A 15614-nucleotide genomic window follows, 5' to 3' on the forward strand; every position below is an offset into this window, starting at 1 on the left:
TGACATATGGCTTCATGTCTATGAAAGACTGTAACAGTCATCTGAACTCAGTAGTTCGATGAACAACCCAGTGGTATTTGTAACAAAAGGAAGTGAGTTCAGATAAAAATTCGTGTAAACACTAACATGGGTGTACATGTACATCCTGATGATAAGTTCCAAATAGGACAAAACGCGTGTGCTGGTTTCTACTGTTAGCCCCAATTCAAATTTAGTAGACTTTGTGACTAAACAACATGTCACTACGATTCACTCAGAATGCACATATATTAAAAGAAACTGATCAAAATACGGTACTGAAAATCTGCAGCGGAGAATTGCAAAATCTCACTGATTATCTTTATAGTAAGAAAATAATTTTCATTACGGCCTAGTAAGAACTGGGAAGAACTATGAAACTGTTGAACAAATATCTCTATTAGTATGGAGAAATTGGTAGTAATTGTAGAATTTTCGTAGTTTAAACCCCGAACTGATCGAAGCTAGATCACTGTTGAAAACCTGGTAGCACTGGACGGCGGTTTAATCCTAGTGCTGGACTCCTTAACAGTACACATTAACGACCACTCAGCCGAGTAGATATTTGACTCTTGGAGTCCTAGTGAGAAGTCATAACCAATGGACTTCAACCGCGTCAGATTTGAGGAAGTTACCCACCAAAGATAATGAATAAGGATTGCGTAATATCGAGTGAATGATAGCATGATATCATTTATATGAAACTTTACTTGACTACTGGGTTACCTTAGACAAGTAAGTATTTTACTACATCAAATACCAACAGATTTAAAATTATCATTATGGGATTTTAGAGATTATTGAGTTCATGAATCAACCAATGCTAGACCACCATTAAAAACCTGGAAGCACTGGACGTCTGTTTTGTCCTAGTATAAAACTTCAGCAGTGCGCACTCATGGCTCTACTAGAGAGACTTTAATCCAGGACCCTCGGTCTTGTGCGCAAACTCTTCACTTCCATACCGCTGAGTCAGCATCCGACGATGTTAATGTCTAACTTCGACAAAGTAACACTGTTTAACTCATTGTGTTAAGAAATTTACCACTATAAAAGTTCTTTGTTAAGACTAAAGTGAGAAATATCCAACATTTTGGCATTAATCGTTTCTTCTATGAACACTAAATCCAAATGCTAAATACTAACACTTTTTTATTCTCTCAAAAACTATTACCGGGAAGATCATAATATTTTTTATTAATTTTTATCTAAAATTTTAAAAACTGTGACTTAAGTAATAGTATGATGTGTGTTACTGATGTCGACAGATGTAAGTAACAAGTATTACCAATCGAAAGTGGAATGCTTAAAGGCGGAAGGTTGAGAACATTGAAGAGAAGAGAACGAGAACAGCGAGTGGTTGATATAGAAATGAAGGAAGAATGAAGTTTGAGAGAATTGACAGACATGTTACAAATGAAGTATATGCTGTATGGTTTTTAGATTTTACCAAGAGATTCTATAATAATGAATTCTATTACATTTGGTTGTCCCAACTATTGTTCTCATACACTACATTAGTAATGACACAAAGTAAAAGTCTAAAAGTCAATCCATCCAATTTTCAGTCAAGGAAATTGTTTATAATTTAAGAAAATAAAGGTCATACATTAAAACAACAACTTACCTCAAACAATACAGTCAATGCTTCTTCTAAATTATTTACAGTTAAGCAATTTAATCCTTTAATATAAACTTGATCATTTGATTCAGCAATTTGTAAAAACTCAAAGGAAGATCGTTTGAATGTTGTTTTGTCCAAAGATATACCGGCTAATAAGTCAATAATTTGTTCATTGTATATTTCAATATAAGACAGTCTAAAATGAAATGTATAATCTTGCTGTAAAGATAAATAAAAGACTTTACGGCATTCGAACTATGTCAGTAAAAATACGTATTAATTTGTATTTTAAGTGTTTATAGCTTGTTATCTAGAAATGTATTGATAAGAGTACTTCATACATTAATAGTTTAAATAGTAAAAAACATGTAAGAAAACACGGTTATATATATGTATATTACAAAAGCTTTGTGATATTCTCCATTTATTTATTCCGATCAGACTACCAGTCAAAACAGTGAAGCATTAGATAGTTGTTATATGTTTAAATCAAACCCCTCAGCGGTGAAAACCCATAACAATGCTATCAATCTTAGCTAAAACTTCCAAGTTTAGCGAATAACTCTTTATCATTAGCCAAATGAGTTAGAGAAAACGGTAGATTTTACCCCACTTAACCAATTTTTAATATAGCATGTAATTGACAGAAAGATAAATGTCCATGTTTCAATGTCATTCAAATATTGTTATAGTTGCATTGATTGAAAATTATATATCTATTTCCTTGTTAAACTTAAAAGGATAAAATCTATTTTTAACCTACTGTAGATTAAACAATGTATAGATATTATTCTACAACTTATTTTCTTCCATTTTATATTCCTTACTCGGTAGAATTCTTTGTTTTTTTCTTTCCACTCTCCAAATACTCACAAATATTACTACTGTGCTGCGTGCTACTTATATTGACATAAGTAGTATATATTGAGAGTCAGGAATGTAATGTTTGGCAGCAGAAGATTGGGAAGATGAAGAAAGGAAGAACGAGGATAGAAAGTGATTATTATAGAAATGCAAGAACAATGAAGTTTGAGACAATTGTTGAACATTTTGCAAATTAGGTATTATAGTATGGTTTTTCCATTTTACCAAGTAACTTTCGATTATCACCTCGAAGAAGTTCAGACAAGTTAGCTGGACGGAACGTCGGAATTATTTGAATCTCAATCGCTGCGATTATTTCAAATATAATTTTCACATGTAATAACTCTGTAATGTTGTATTAAGTATAATTCGGTTGTCCTCACCTGTGTTCTCCTTCACAACACTACTAACTAGTTACAAGATAACATATGGATGTCACTTCATAATGTCTTATTGTTAAAATTATTTTCAAATCAAAATATCACAGTGAACAGAGCTATTACGAAATACTATTGCCATGTTATAGAAATAAAGACAAAAAAAGGAAAACAGATATGGTTTGTTGGATAGCTAACATTTTAATACTTAAGGAATAAACAGTTTATATTTTGTTATTCTTTAACTATACTTAAAATGTCAGGTTTGAAAAGAAGAAATCATTCACATGAACGTCATAAAGCACAAAATTCGTTATGTCATGATTGTATTACTAAAGAATAATAATGCAAGTGTTACGCATTGGAATATCTAAAATTATCACAAAAATAACAAAATACAATTAGACACTAGACAAATATTATTGATAATTGATATAATGTAATTAGTCAAACGCTAGTCATTCAGAAAAATATTTTATTCAAAGACGATTACTGGTGACTTATTTCAAATGGTCATTCCAGGAGTTATACTGAGGAACCATGACCAGTAGAGTTCAATGATATAGAATGTAAAGTAGTTACCTATGGATTACATTAGAAGATCGTTGCATAGTATCAAGAATTGAATGAAGTTTAACATGTCGGCTAAATGGTCTAGAGGTGAAGGGCTAAAATCCTGAATTTGATCTCAGATTAGGTTGTAGATATGAACAGCTGAGGAGTATCATGCTAGGACAAATCAGCTGCCCAGTACATTCTGGTTTTCAGCGTTCTTTTAAATAGGATAAGTCTGTGATGTAAATTATCCAAAGAAAGTCCCCACAATGAAAAGATTAATTAGCTTTTATATAAAAAACTTGAAAAGTTATTTACTTCACAGTAATAGAAAGTGTTGACCTTTTCTGTATTTCTTCAAATAAATGCCCAATACTTCGTGGTATGATTCCACGATCACTATATATTTGTGATAAACCACTCATTGTGTATGTTTTTCCAGCTCCTATTTGTCCATAACATAATATGGTTCCTGAAGTTAAATATCAAGAATGTTTCATTTGCAACACAGTAATTAAAGTATATGACTTAATCAAAATTTAGTAATATGATATACTAATTTTAGCCAAGATATCTTTAAAAACACTAAGTAGATAGATGAAAACGTTGGATTGTATTAACATGAAAAGACGTGGAAAGTGTAGCTCAACTGTGTAGTGTGTGAGGCAGTTATCCACCGAAGACAACAGAAAATAGTTGCTCAATATCACGAATTGCTTGGAGTTGTGTATTAACATCGTTGAATGCTGGCTCAGTGGTCTAGAGGTCAAGTGTTCTTTTGAGACTGAAGGTCCTGGGTTCAAGTCCCTAGTACAGAGTCGTGAGTACGCACCGCTGAAGAGTCCCATACTAGGGCGAAACAGCCGTGCTTCTAGGTTTTCAATGGTGATCTAAAATTGATCGATTCATAATCATAATGAACACTCAAAAATCTCCACATCTTCTTTACTAATATAAGAAAAAAACCGTAATTCACATCAAATAATATTGATTTCATAAGCTAGATGTGACTAGTGTAGTGATCAATTTCGAGGTGGATCCGTCAAAGTTCGCGTGGTGTCAGACTAAACAAGAAACGTTGACGTTCTGAGACCGATTTCATGTAAAAGTAATAAGTGCATGTTGTAAAACGCTCTCTCAGTTTTTTCTGGTTGCTAGTGTTTCTGTAAAACATGACTTCACAATGAAAATTACCATTATTAAATAATATCTGTAAGCCTAGAAGATCCATTTGAAACTAATTTTACACAAATAATTGACAAACACAAACAAGAAGAGCTGTAGTTCTCCATATAATATAAAACAACATTTAATAACTTGACTAGTTAGCAATACATTTTACTTTAGACATCGACATACTAAGCTCTATCTATGTAATATCATATTACAGATAATTGATTGCTGGATAATCATAAAGTATGTCACCATAGTCAGTGCAAGTTCATATCTAAAATGATTTTTCTTTTACGTCTGACAAATGATTGTAGGTTTACTTCTTTGTTTTATCTCTGTATCTAAAAGATGCACATAAATACATTTTACTTTTAAAAATTAAGTTTAACAATCTTATAGTAAAGTAGTTTAGGTTGGTTTCATTTTATTTTGGACTAGATAACTGAATATATTTACATTCCATTGTTGACATTTTCACCTAGACGTCAAATGTTGCAGTCATTATCAAATATGCTATCAAGTTATGATAGTTATCAATTCATTCATTAGATATGACATTCATTATTGATTGTAAGCGTTGAAATGTTTGAACTATTGTAATTTACAAATGAATTTCAATAGTCTCTGTTGAATTATAAGTTTTCTTACCAACAAGGACTGAATGAAAATAAGGAAAAAATGTAGACTTATAATTCATAGCTATTTGTCAATACACTTATTTCATAAATGATTATACTTTGAATTAGTCTGACAAACTATGAATATAAATAATTGTTCCAATCTACGTTGTAGATCATATTTCTCAAGAACTAATAACATTACGAATATTCATCCAATTCAATACTCAATAATGTAGCGCTACTAAACAATAAACAGAAATATAAAAGTAAATCTTTATAAGAGAAACGGTAATTAATCTTTAGTAACCCATAGAAGGTATACGAATCATTGCATTTCATCGTTTTCTTACTACAACACAAGTTGTCACAGAAATCAAATTAATTACTACCATTGGATACCGGCTCAGTGGTCAAGTGGTTACGCATTTGGGAGCGATACCAAAGCTCCTGGGTTCGAATCTCGCTAGCGGGATTATGGATGCGCATTGCTGAAGAGTCCCATACTAGGACGAAATGGCCATCCTATGCTTCCAGGTTTTCAATAATCATCTAACATCAATCTGAATCGAAAACTTAATAATCTCCACAATTCGATATTGATAATAAATTATCATTATTACATCATTGTAAACGTTATCATAACATCGATATTGAAAACCTTTTACAAAAAATAAAATATTATTATTTTACATATAAGTAGTAAATAAAATATATAATAAATAATTTACCATTAATTCCAATTAATGCATCATTAATTAAATGACTTGCTGTTATTTGATAAATTTCTTCTTGGGAATTATGATAGAAAATTTTATTAAATTTATAATTCATAGCCAATATTTGATGATTAACAGGTACAATAGTTTTAAATTGATGAGTGTCAATACGTACAGTCTATTGCGTTAAGAAAACAACAACAAAAATAAGTAATGTAAAAGTATATAATTGATTAATTGAATGTACATGTTTTTTTGTTTATTACTGAAAAAGAATAGAAAATTATGCACTTAAAATATACATTTTTTTCTCAATAATGAAGTTGTTCACACAAATTCTTCTATGATAATTAGTTAGTATAAGCAAATATGGATAGTGGCTAGCAGTAGAATCTATAATGCGTGTTTCGTCCTATTTGGGACTTGTCAACTGGATGTACCTGCATCTCATAGTTGATGTTCACTCCAGGACTCGAAACCAGTACCAATCAATTCAGACAGCATCTCGTTATCCATTCAGTTCCTGAGTCCTTATAGAGCGTTTGAAGCGAAAGGTACTGGGTTCGAGTCCCAGAGTGAACATTAACTATGGGATGTAGGTACATCCAGTCGACATGTCCCAAATAGGGCAAAACACGTGGCCTGGATTCCACTGCTAGCCACTATTCATATTTGCTTATAATGCTTGTAGATTAAGGTAATATCGAGACAATTCACACAGGATGCAAATATACCAACAAGAAATTGATCAATTGTAGTCCTTAACAACAATGGGGAGATACAAGTAAACAATACCAAGTGAATTTATTAGTAAGCATTTACAAAACAAAAGCTAATGTATAGATTACTGTTTACAACTTGATGTTAGATAGGGAACACTATTGAAAATTAAAAGTACAGTGAATTATTGTTTTAGCCTTTTGAACAATAGATAATTACTGAATTCATATGTAATCTAAAACACAATACCTCCAAGTATTGTGACAAATATTTCTATTATGACATAGTTTACATAAAATCAAATGAACTATAGTTTTCCATTTTGCTAAATTCACAATGAGTTCCAATAATTTTTCAATGAATGTATCATTTTTTAGCTTTGACTTCATTAGGCCAAACATGTTAAATATTTTCATCGGTATTTCATTTAGCTTATCTAGATGATAATTCGTAATGAATACTATACTTATTATAAAACAAGATAGTAGGCATAGATCCAGTGAATATGTCATGAAAATTTTCAATTACCAATGCTTCTTCATAAAAGATTAAATCATGATGAAAATTGTTAATAACGCAGGATCAGGCACATATATGCATCGGTCTAAGTTGCCATACCTCATTAACACAACAAGATGAATACCGGATTCATAAAAGTAGTTAATTCAATGGTAGTAATATACAGAAGAAAGATTGCATATAAAGATCTAATACAGGAAGAAAGAATTAGTTCATAGAAAGAATGATATGATATGGTTTTAGTCTCATAATTTAAGGGAAGACAAAGAGTGTATACACCCACACCATTGTGATCGATTCTGAGCCATGTCACCAAGAGTCTCCAACCACTGGTTACGATAGTCACGCGGACCCCAATCAAGTAGTCTGCATCTACCAACATGGCTCAAACTAGAAGTTATTGACTTCAAGCACTGATGCCACGTTTTGGTTTGGCCGCCCCTAACTTAATTCCAACCATCCCCAACACTAGTCAGCATTGCGCGTAGTGGTAATCGGTGTTCGGACATAAGTAACACGTGGCCCAACCATCTCAGCCGATGAGGATTCACAACCTCATCAACTGATTTACAATCATTCCCTAATACCCTGTGTCTAACCTCACTATTACTTACCCGGCGATCCCAGCAGATGTGAGCAATTTTTCAAAGACATCAATGAGAAAATACTAACAGACTTGCGAGTATCCCCGACCCTTAATAGTCAGGTATTGCAGCTGTAAAGTAAAGCAGAACAAACTGATGAGTAGTATGCACGACTCTTAATTGGTAGACAGATATCTCGCCTTAGCCATAGGTGACGTAAGTTGGCAAAAGCCAAACGAGCTTTCTGAATCCGTGCTGAGATTTCGTCAGAAACCAACCTATTAGGACTGATCAGACTTCCAGCATGAGTGAAGTCGTTGGCGAGTTCGACTACTTCACTCCCTATCCATAGTTCAGGTATTGACGCAGGTCATGATGATGTTACTGTAAACTTATTGATTCAATAATATTTCTGCACTACTTATGATGTAGAAATGATTATAAAATTGCCTTAGTCTCAAGTAAAAAAAGTAACCTAAAACAACATCACAATAACAGTGTTACTTAAAGCAGACTTTTCCTCATTTGTACAAATAATAGAGAATAAAAATGGGAAATTTGTGATAGATAGTTGGTCACCACTTAACTGTTGAAACCTCCAAGTTCAATTATAAAAGCGATTGTTCTAGTCTGAGACGTAGTTCAATGTTATACATACCCCCCTCATGATCCTTCTTTAGAACTGCTTATTGGTTATCTCTAAGTTATTTCAAGGACCACTGCGTCATAATTTTTTCTTTTACAACCCAGAAAGTCAGTCAGTAGTCTAACATATTTAAGGAAATTTCACTGGTATACAGTTTTAAGAAGTTCCAAAAATATATAAAAAAGACCAAATCTCCTGTGATTTACAATTACTATCTAAATAGTAGGAATTTGTTGTTCAAATTATCTTCAAGTTCAGTGGGAATTCATACTTAATCTTTGCTGAATTACTGTGACAGAAGACTATAGCTAAAATTTTTGCCGATCCAGTTAATGAGTAAATTATTAGTATAATGGTATAAAATACTCAGAAAGGGCATCCTTGAACTTCAAAATGTGATTTTTATGTTATGCACAAAGTATAATATCATTTAGCTAGGGCTTAATAGTAACAAACCTATCACTGTAATAAGGATTCTTAATTACATCTAAGGATTTCATTTGATCTTATATAACTTTACTAATTTTGCATACTTATGGATATATATATATATATATATATTTACTGTGATATCTAGGGAGAGAAACCTATCAGAGCACTATAAGTCAAGAATTCTACCCCACAATACTGAATAAAGACGTATGTTATAACCAACAAACTTAGAATCTATTGTTATAAATTGTTCAACATCAGTCATGTCATGGCATTGCGTGATCATCATCAGATGTAATCTGTGTTAGTTCATTCAATAACCTACAAGCTTAGACAGTCAGTGGAATAGGAGTTTATTACTTTTTGGGTTTTGGTGAGCTTTCCATCTAAAAACTTCGCATAAACGATTTTATTATGCTATTTTTCGTCATTTTATTTTTAAACATTTAAACGATAGATGAACTTCAAAAAAATGGTTTACTACTGTAAGTTAGCTGTAATACGCTGACACGGACAAAAACACACACCAAATATTTATTAGACTTAGGTACTCTTTACTGATGTATAAACGAATAGGGTACATTTGTAAACACTCAATTGTATGATCCTTGGCATATTTTGTAATGAAACTTCTTTGATACTAATTGTTTTACTGTTTATAAATGTAATGAGAGATATACTTTCCATTTTACCAATGCCTTATCAGTTTTCTTTAATGGTGAACCTGGGATTAAAACATCAATGTCTAAACTGATTATTTGATCAACTATGTTTGCTTCGTATTATTACGGTTGTCAAAGCAACTGTTATTTTCAAATCTAAATTTTATGACTTTAGTTTTATTATTACTTAGCATGATGGGCAAATTGTCCCGAGAAATCTCATCAACCACTAACTTGCTACTAGAATCCATTTTTTAATTAATTATCTAGATCACTTTACATTTAGAAATTCTAAAAGAAACCCTAGATTATTTAGCTTACAAAGTTAAACTACTAATGAGTAGCCAAAACGAATTCCAGTTATTAATACCAATTGGAAGTAGACAAAAGATATTTTAAGTTGGGTCCAACGAGTTCTTTCGTCTCAGAAATTCAGGTGGATGTTTCAAAAACAGGACTAGAATTATGCTAAAGGATGTGATTCAAACAACGACCACTAGAAATGAATCATGTCTTGAGTATATCCATACAATGAGTCCTCATTACCTTTGCTACTTTCCAAAATTTACGTTTTGGCCTCCAACTTTAAAATTCTCTTAACGACAACTGAAATTCCTATTTCAAGATTGATTATATTAAAATCTTTAGGTTTTGAATAAATAATGAAAAATTCAACGCGTTTTCAAAGAGCCGTTTCCCAAATTTCGCTTGAAGAAATTTACAAACGTTTCTTGAAATGTATGTTTCACGTCAAATCAATACTTTATAATTTCCTAATTCAAGGAAAGATAGGCCCTGACTTTTTTGCCTAGCATCACATCAGAAAACTTGACAATCTAAAGAAGTTTATACGAGAAAAATTTAGGAGACTTAACTTCGATATAAAAATGATATTATTTTGTGAATAGAAGAACAATATAGTAATAACTATAGTTAATTATTCACTTGAAAAATTCGTAGCAATGAATGGAGAACGTATCTATTGTAATGAGCAGTTCTTACTGCGATCACAAAATTATCTAAGTTAGCCGATCATAAGAAACGTGGTGGCATCGAGTAACGTTTTCGTCCTAGTATGGAACTCCTTGGCAGCACACATTCACTGACCCTCTACAGAAGATCAAGCTAGGGAACTACGGTATCGTCAGTAAATGATTAACCTCCATACCAACGAGCCAAAATCTGGTGGTTTGCAAGTCCAAGTTCAATCATTCTATAATATGAAGCAACCATCTTCCACTTTTTTCAACGAGTACCCTCATCAAACTACACATGGTTGAACACCATAAGTCAGGTATGGCTGTGATTAGATGCATATATCATATAAGTGAATGTAACTTCATTTTCTTCAAGTCGCATGTCATTTACTACCTAACAATAAACTCTGTTGGTTTCATCTAATACTTTAATCTGAGCAGCTACAAGCCCAAGTAGTCTTAAGTGGCCCGTCATTTAGATGTAAATTAGATCGGACGATGTTGTCGAGGAGCTCAACACTGGTGGCTTGGTATCTGACTCCAGTTTGATCATATGTTGATCGCTATTGGATGAGTGCTTTCAAAATATATATGTCGCCTATCCTCGTATATAATTATCGACTTAGATCACATTAAGGAATAACGGAATTAAATGAGTCAAATACGAGAATGGATTTCGAATACATATATTTTGTACAATCGCCGATCCAGACAGACGAAACAAAGAGAAGAGAGCAAAGCAGAACGATGTGTAGCAATAGTGAGGTTAGACACAGGGCATTAGGGAATGATTGTAAATCAGTTGATGAGGTTGTGAATCCTCATCGGCTGAGATGGTTGGGCCACGTGTTACTTATGTCCGAACACCGATTACCACTACGCGCAATGCTGACTAGTGTTGGGGATGGTTGGAATTAAGTTAGGGGCGGCCAAACCAAAACGTGGCATCAGTGCTTGAAGTCAATAACTTCTAGTTTGAGCCATGTTGGTAGATGCAGACTACTTGATTGGGGTCCGCGTGACTATCGTAACCAGTGGTTGGAGACTCTTGGTGACATGGCTCAGAATCGATCACAATGGTGTGGGTGTATACACTCTTTGTCTTCCCTTAAATTATGAGACTAAAACCATATCATATCATTCTTTCTATGAACTAATTCTTTCTTCCTGTATTAGATCTTTATATGCAATCTTTCTTCTGTATATTACTACCATTGAATTAACTACTTTTATGAATCCGGTATTCATCTTGTTGTGTTAATGAGGTATGGCAACTTAGACCGATGCATATATGTGCCTGGTCCTACGTTGCATCTGATTGACTACCTGACAGTGGAGAAGGCATGTAAGCCAACTCCATTTGGTCAAGAGTTAGTCAATATTTATTGTCACAAAAAAATAAGCTATAGACATTTTGTGATTAGGATAAGAAGTACACATACATACGCTTATATAAGAACAGTCGAGATTGATAAGCGAATAATTAACAAAGTCAAAATGTGACTCAAATAGAATGAATGCATTGGCCTGTCCAAAAGCTAGAATAAGATATTTAGGCCTAACGTAACCGACACTACAATTCTCATAACGATGAATAAATCACGTGACGATGAAGAGAAAATAAGGATAGTTATATCAGTACAATACTTCAAGATGTGTTATTTCAGGAACTCTATTATAAATCAGTTGTTTTTGGAATACATCTAATTTCCAAGTTCTTGTCAAAGAAAAGAATAACTCAATTGTTCTATCGAATTGATTTGTCAGGTAGACAGGGGTATTTAGTATAAACAAAAGTCTAAACATTCAAAGGCTGTTATTTAAAATAATATGCTTATACAGTTAAAGGCTACTTTGCGATAATCAGAATGCTATAAATTGGGTATTATTAGCCTCCAGAAAATTCGAATGGGTTGATTTTACACTTGGAAAATATTGTCATGATATGATAACTGGGAATCTAATCTTATAGGTTTTCATGTGACGGTTTTAACCATAAGATTTGCTGACCAGTACCGAATAAGTTACTTAAAAGTATGTCACCAGTTGAATATTATGTACAACTGTGACTGTCTTACTTCATTTAGGATACAATTCAGTCAACAATGTAAAAGTTTTGTTATCGCATTTTCATTTATCTCGTAAATGAGGTTTACTTTTGTCAGTACTCATTTTCTTTGGTCTCTTCAAGCACATATTTGTACCCTATGAATTGTTCCAGAATCATTTACTATAATATATATACTGGAAATAATTTTGTCTATCAACCTCTGCTTGGGATCCTAAAACAACGCAGTATTTATAAATGGATCACACAATCAACAAATACTCAAAACCTTTGAAAAGTCATATTTACATGCATGTGCTACCCTTCCACCTTTTTATTTGATCTATTTTAATTAGGGAAGGTTGCTAAACATTACAGAATCGCACCAACAGATAAAATTATAAGTAAGATATGATGCTGGGTATTTCATTACGCTATCTTTCGTTTGATAAGAATAATTAGTACGATCGACAGTTAGTAGTGGAAGTGAATCCTGAAAGTAATAATTATGGAACAGCAGTGGATCGAATCGAAAATTAGACGACACTAACTACTTTCACTTAAATTATTCAATACCTCTAACTCTCATGCTTATTATTCGCATAAGTGATTTTCGTTTGTCCAGAATCAAATATGTTTGCCCTTCTCAGGACCCTTCCACATGGTTTTTAATTACTATCTGCATTTTAAACTACAGTTCGATATGCAGACAATTCCATCACATTTATTGGTTCTCGTGTACTCAAACTTCACTCAAATGAAGGACAGTATGTAGGAACGATAAAACTTTCAAGCTATTCAAACAAACTACTTGTGTGGCCTTAACGATTATAAATGTAAATAAATACTGGTAAATACATCATGAACACTCAGAAAACGGGGTGTCCTTTGACACAAGTATGTGTAACCATGCTTCATAATCGTACAATAACACCAGAGCCTACTACAGCAGCTCTCATATTATTTCAATGTCTACGGATCTATTGTAAGGATTAATGATATGTGTGTTGGTCTTACAGTCCACTTAACGGCATTAGGCATGCAATTGCTCAGCCAGTACATATATACTCCGAGTAATATAGGTTTGCTTAGATCCCCGTAAATCAACTACAATGACTGTAGCAGATGGGTCCATGGTTTGGTGCTTGCCCTACACACTTGACTTAATGTGAGATTTATATGAAGAGCTAACGGGTTATTCTAGTTCCGTTTCACTGCTATATCGTTAAATATCATCAAAACTTACACTATTACCCTATTTTTTTCGACATAATTCAGTAATATATGATAATTAATCAATTAAAACGTCACTAATTAAAGTATACAGATATCATGCCCAAAATGACTTGCCCCTTGGCCTTCTTTAATTACCTCTGGAAACCAACTTTTAACCGCAAACTAGTGAAGTCTTCTGCCCGATAGCAATTTATTGGGAGACTAGATATCAATAGTGCTTCTGGTTGTGGCAACTAATATGTGAAGTTTTATTATTCTTGATAATAACTGCAGTAAAAGTGTTTTTTGCAATGAACCATAACATTCACTTTTGAGTGTTAATCAATGAAATTTGTTAACTACAAAACTTTGAGGAGCCATAACTTTCCAAATGCATGAAGAATATATATCTATTATAGTACTAGCTACTATATGTACTCATGAAAAACAATGTTTCATTACAGTGGAATTACCTACGTAATAACAGAGTAAATAAAATGAGGGTCTTAAACTGGCAAACAAACTATAATTCAATTAATTTAACTTTAGATAAAGGGTAAGCGAAGAAATATTCATTCGACTTCCTTACATTACATAGATCTACAATCCTTATTTAGTTGTTCCTGATGGATGAAATATTTCAAGATTGTCATTAAATTATCAATCTGCTCGTAATCAGGATAAGTTGACAAATCATTGCTGGTCTTACTAAGTACAGTGATTTCTCTGTGAATAAAGTTCAACTAGATCAAACTAAAACGTGACTAGTGTGAAAATTTTCCAAACTTTATACTCCTTTTACACTGACCAGCAAGATTGCCCCTTAATAAAATAGAAATAACATTACGATTTCAACCTATTTTTACTTTATTTAATCCGTAAAACTCTATTTTATACGACTTTGAACAGCATTTCGCTCAGCCTAGTTATAAATCAGAGGACGGGTTCACAAAACTGCAGTCCGTATTAATTATAAATATATCTGTGCAAACAAATAGTGGACATCTCCTATTGTTGTCTACATTGTTCGGAATTAACATAGAACTAGGAGATTGAGTGGATGTGTATCTGCATACGTGGGTAATCCACCTACCGAACATTTGTTTTTAGACAGAAATACCGGTATGGATCGTCCTGATTACCTGATCATCCTCTAAATACAGGATTTCTTTGAGGTTAAGATGGGAAGATGGCTTTACTCTAAGGAATATTGTGACTGGCATTCGAAAATTTTCAATGACCTTAAACCAATGGCAACGTGACCTTGGCTCTTCGGGTAGTTCGATAGGTTACGAAAAAAAGTAGAAGAAGCTTTCCATAGTTGAAGTCATGAGTCATTTGGGGCTAGACCACCATGGAAAACCTGCAAGCACTGAACGGCCATTTTGTATTGGTATGGGACTCCTCAGCAGTGCGCATTCACGATCCCGCCCCGTATGAGAAACTTTCGCTTAACATGCTCTCGCCGTATTATATTTGAGGATTCTTGGTTCTTTCCTTGTGTGTGTTGGAACCTACCAGTGCAAAGGCCACTGCTACACTAGACGCTACACAGAAGAAACAGAAAGGAGGAGAGTAAGAGGCATTGTCTGACTCAAGCCCTTAGTTGGAATGTGTCTGTCAGCTGTCCCCCAGGCATGACTTTGCAGTGTAGTCCACCGCATGAATTCTGTATGATGACGATTTTCTCAGCTACACACTACGTGGTGTCGAAGAAGGTTCCATCAGGTTTTCCTATCCACATTGTCAAACACAGTCTAATAGTCAAGCAAATTGATGTGTAGTGACGAGTTCGATTCGCTTGATTGTTCAACAGTGATCCGTAGCGTCGCGGGATCCGGTCTGTTGACCTCGACGTTGGGCAT

At 33.4% G+C, this 15614-nt stretch overlaps 1 protein-coding gene across 1 annotated transcript in view; it reads right to left on the bottom strand.

Annotated features, from left to right (window-relative positions):
* The window catches only part of KIF9 (Kinesin-like protein kif9), a 102861-nt gene extending 87874 nt beyond the window's left edge, over positions 1 to 14987 (bottom strand). Inside the window, exons 1-4 of the mRNA XM_051211776.1 lie at positions 14892 to 14987; positions 5960 to 6125; positions 3757 to 3910; positions 1646 to 1838 (exon numbers count right to left, since the gene is read on the bottom strand). Coding sequence (XP_051071874.1) covers positions 1646 to 1838; positions 3757 to 3863 — 300 coding nt within the window. The 5' untranslated portion in view covers positions 3864 to 3910; positions 5960 to 6125; positions 14892 to 14987. The remainder of the gene's footprint in view (positions 1 to 1645; positions 1839 to 3756; positions 3911 to 5959; positions 6126 to 14891) is intronic.
* Positions 14988 to 15614: the final 627 nt, after the last annotated feature.

The sequence above is a fragment of the Schistosoma haematobium genome, chromosome ZW (genome assembly GCF_000699445.3).
Source record: "Schistosoma haematobium chromosome ZW, whole genome shotgun sequence".
Classification (NCBI taxonomy): domain Eukaryota; kingdom Metazoa; phylum Platyhelminthes; class Trematoda; order Strigeidida; family Schistosomatidae; genus Schistosoma; species Schistosoma haematobium.